This window comes from Amphiura filiformis, chromosome 13 (genome assembly GCF_039555335.1).
Source record: "Amphiura filiformis chromosome 13, Afil_fr2py, whole genome shotgun sequence".
NCBI lineage: Eukaryota > Metazoa > Echinodermata > Ophiuroidea > Amphilepidida > Amphiuridae > Amphiura > Amphiura filiformis.
The window spans coordinates 48,747,921-48,750,488 of record NC_092640.1 but is presented as its reverse complement, the minus strand read 5'-3'; the positions used below and the strand labels follow the sequence as shown (position 1 = coordinate 48,750,488).

The window sequence follows — 2,568 nt, the reverse complement described above, 5'->3', positions numbered from 1 at the left end:
GTCCTTTTACTGCACTTGCAATGTTTCGAATTTCGTGTCATAAAAATAAAATAAAAAAAAACATATTCAACATAGTGCCCCAGAAAAAATACCGGGTGAATGAAATTGGACATAAAACGAAAAAAAGACATAGGAATCAAATAAATTTAAATGTATCGCGTATCTCATTTTGTTGTGCATCATATACGCATATTTTACTTGATTCGGTTGGCTGGTTGCGAAGAAATTAACGATTAGGCTTACATGATGCGCGCATCTAGTGTGATTCATTCCAAGTGTGATCAACAGGCGCTTTTTTCATACTTGGTCACCCCTTCCTAAAGTTTGTGTATCTCATTAAATGTTGTCCTCATTATCTATTTTACAATCCGACGGTGTTATGTTATTCATGTTTTCACTGAAAATGTACAACAGGTTTGTCAGAGAAAATGTTGATTTCTGCAATTGGAAGCTTCCCAGCTTTAATTCTTTGTGCAAATATTTTATAACCGAACAAAATATAAAGCCCATTGGCAGTTATCCCATTGACAGTTAGTGCGTAGTGGGCATTGTGTTGAATGATCTTTCTTTTAAACTTGGATTGAAGTGAATTGACGCATGCGTTCTGTAATCGCTGATTTCTTCCCAACCAGTCAAACGATTATAAGATGCATAATAAGATGGGCTATGGATATATATATTTTTTTTTTATTCTGATGCAAATTTCTCGACGTATGTCCAAATTCATTCACCCGGTATTTTTTTCGGGTTTCACCCTGTATCTGACAGAAATAAGTCAGTACAAGTTTGATTTGGGTTAAGTTTGAAGACTACTGTCAACAAAGTCATAACAAATAATTGTATTTCGTTTTAATTGCAATGAAAATAATAAAACACGCTTTTTGATTAAGAAGATAAAATCTGAATCTTTAATGAAAAGTATAATATGATTGACAATGATTCTATACATACAATAAAACCATTTGATTTAATAGTGTCCATCCATCTTTTGGGAGGTCTTCCACGTGGTATTTTTCCATGTACATTGCCCTCTAGCAAAATTTTGGGGTATCTGTCGTTGCCCATTCGCTGTACGTGGCCAAAGAATCGGATCCTTTTTTGTGTGTTTCAGCCCAAATGTGTCCCGTATTATGGTGTCACGTATTTTGTCCAGAGGTGATACGCCCATGATCTTCCTCAAGCACATCCTTTCAAAGACTAGGAGGCGATTTTCATCTTCTTTCTTAATGGTTCAGGTCTCAGCTCCATACATTAGGATGGAAAGTACTCGATCTTGCCACACTCCCACTGTTGTGTGAAACCAGTCAGTTAGGTCGCCATTCACACGAACAGCACTGTTTGATATACTGTATAGTGCTTTGAGTAGCCTGATGATCTTGCTTGGGAATCCGAAGAATCCCATTGCTTTCCAGAGACCGTCCTGCCAAACTGTGTCGAAGGCCTTTTCAAACACTTTCACTATAGTGTTGGTGAGGCACAGATCGTTTGTGGTGCGGAAAGTCAATAGCTTTTCACCTCTGGCATTAATGTTTCCATATCCATAGTTTCCCATGACATTTGGCCATTATGAGTTGTTGTCTCCTACTTTGGCATTGAGGTCTCCCATTACCATTAGAATGTCTTTTCTGGGTTTTTTGTTTACTTCATGCTGTAGCTGGTCGTAAAAGTCGTCCACATTGTTTTCTGTATCTGCAGTATTGGGCGCATATACTTGGATGATAGTGATGGCTCCCGTCTTTGTTTGAAATCTTGCAGACATTATTCTTGCTGAGATGGGGTTGTAGCCTAGAAGGGCATTTTGTGCCTGTTTGTTGAGAATCAGGGCGACTCCGGCTCGGTGTATGGTGTACTTTCCCGCGCAAAGGATTTTATAGCCTACCATGGTGAATTCACCAGAGTCTATCCAGTGCGTCTCAGCAATTCCCAGTATTTCCCATTTAAAGTTCATCATTTGGTTAAGTAGTATTTCCAGGTTCCCTGTTTGATGCAATGTTCTAACATTCCAGGTCCCGATTCCAATACTTGTTTTTGTAGTTAGTAGTGCCACTCTTTCATTTGGTGTATCAGCAACAGATCGTCTAATTGGGGGTCGGCTTGGTACTTTGGTCCCGCGCTGGGAGAACCGTCAAACCTTCCAGTTGGCTTTAGGGCTGCAGCGTCATGGTGCTCTGTCCTTTGTAGGCCCATTGGAAGAAGTGGTGGGTTAGTAATTTCAGGGCTTTAACCCTGGTGCTGTTTTGGTTCTTCATCATGAATCAGTTCCACTCGTATGTAAGCTTGGCGGGTGAGCAATCCTCTCCTAGCCACCCTGGTCTGTCCGTCACCTATTGAACAAGTCAGTTGGCTCACAACCCCCGCCACTTGAAAGTAGACCGGGATGTTTCTATAATTTAATTAGACTATGGATTTTCATGAAAGTGGTTTTAAATTAAAGCATATACTTAACAGATTTATTTAAGTGGAATCTTTAATTATATTTACGTATTCAATATTGCTTAAAACTACACTAAAGTTGTAGTTCTGTATGTGAAATAGTTAATTTCCCGATATCGTATTTAAAGTGCGTTT

The 2,568-nt window shown here is 39.1% G+C and overlaps 1 protein-coding gene across 1 annotated transcript; it reads right to left on the bottom strand.

Moving 5' to 3' along the window:
* Positions 1-1,564: 1,564 nt before the first annotated feature.
* On the bottom strand, positions 1,565-1,951 carry LOC140167734 (craniofacial development protein 2-like). Its single transcript, XM_072191028.1, has one exon. The coding sequence runs from the start codon at positions 1,949-1,951 to the stop codon at positions 1,565-1,567; it is 387 nt and encodes a 128-aa protein (XP_072047129.1).
* Positions 1,952-2,568: the final 617 nt, after the last annotated feature.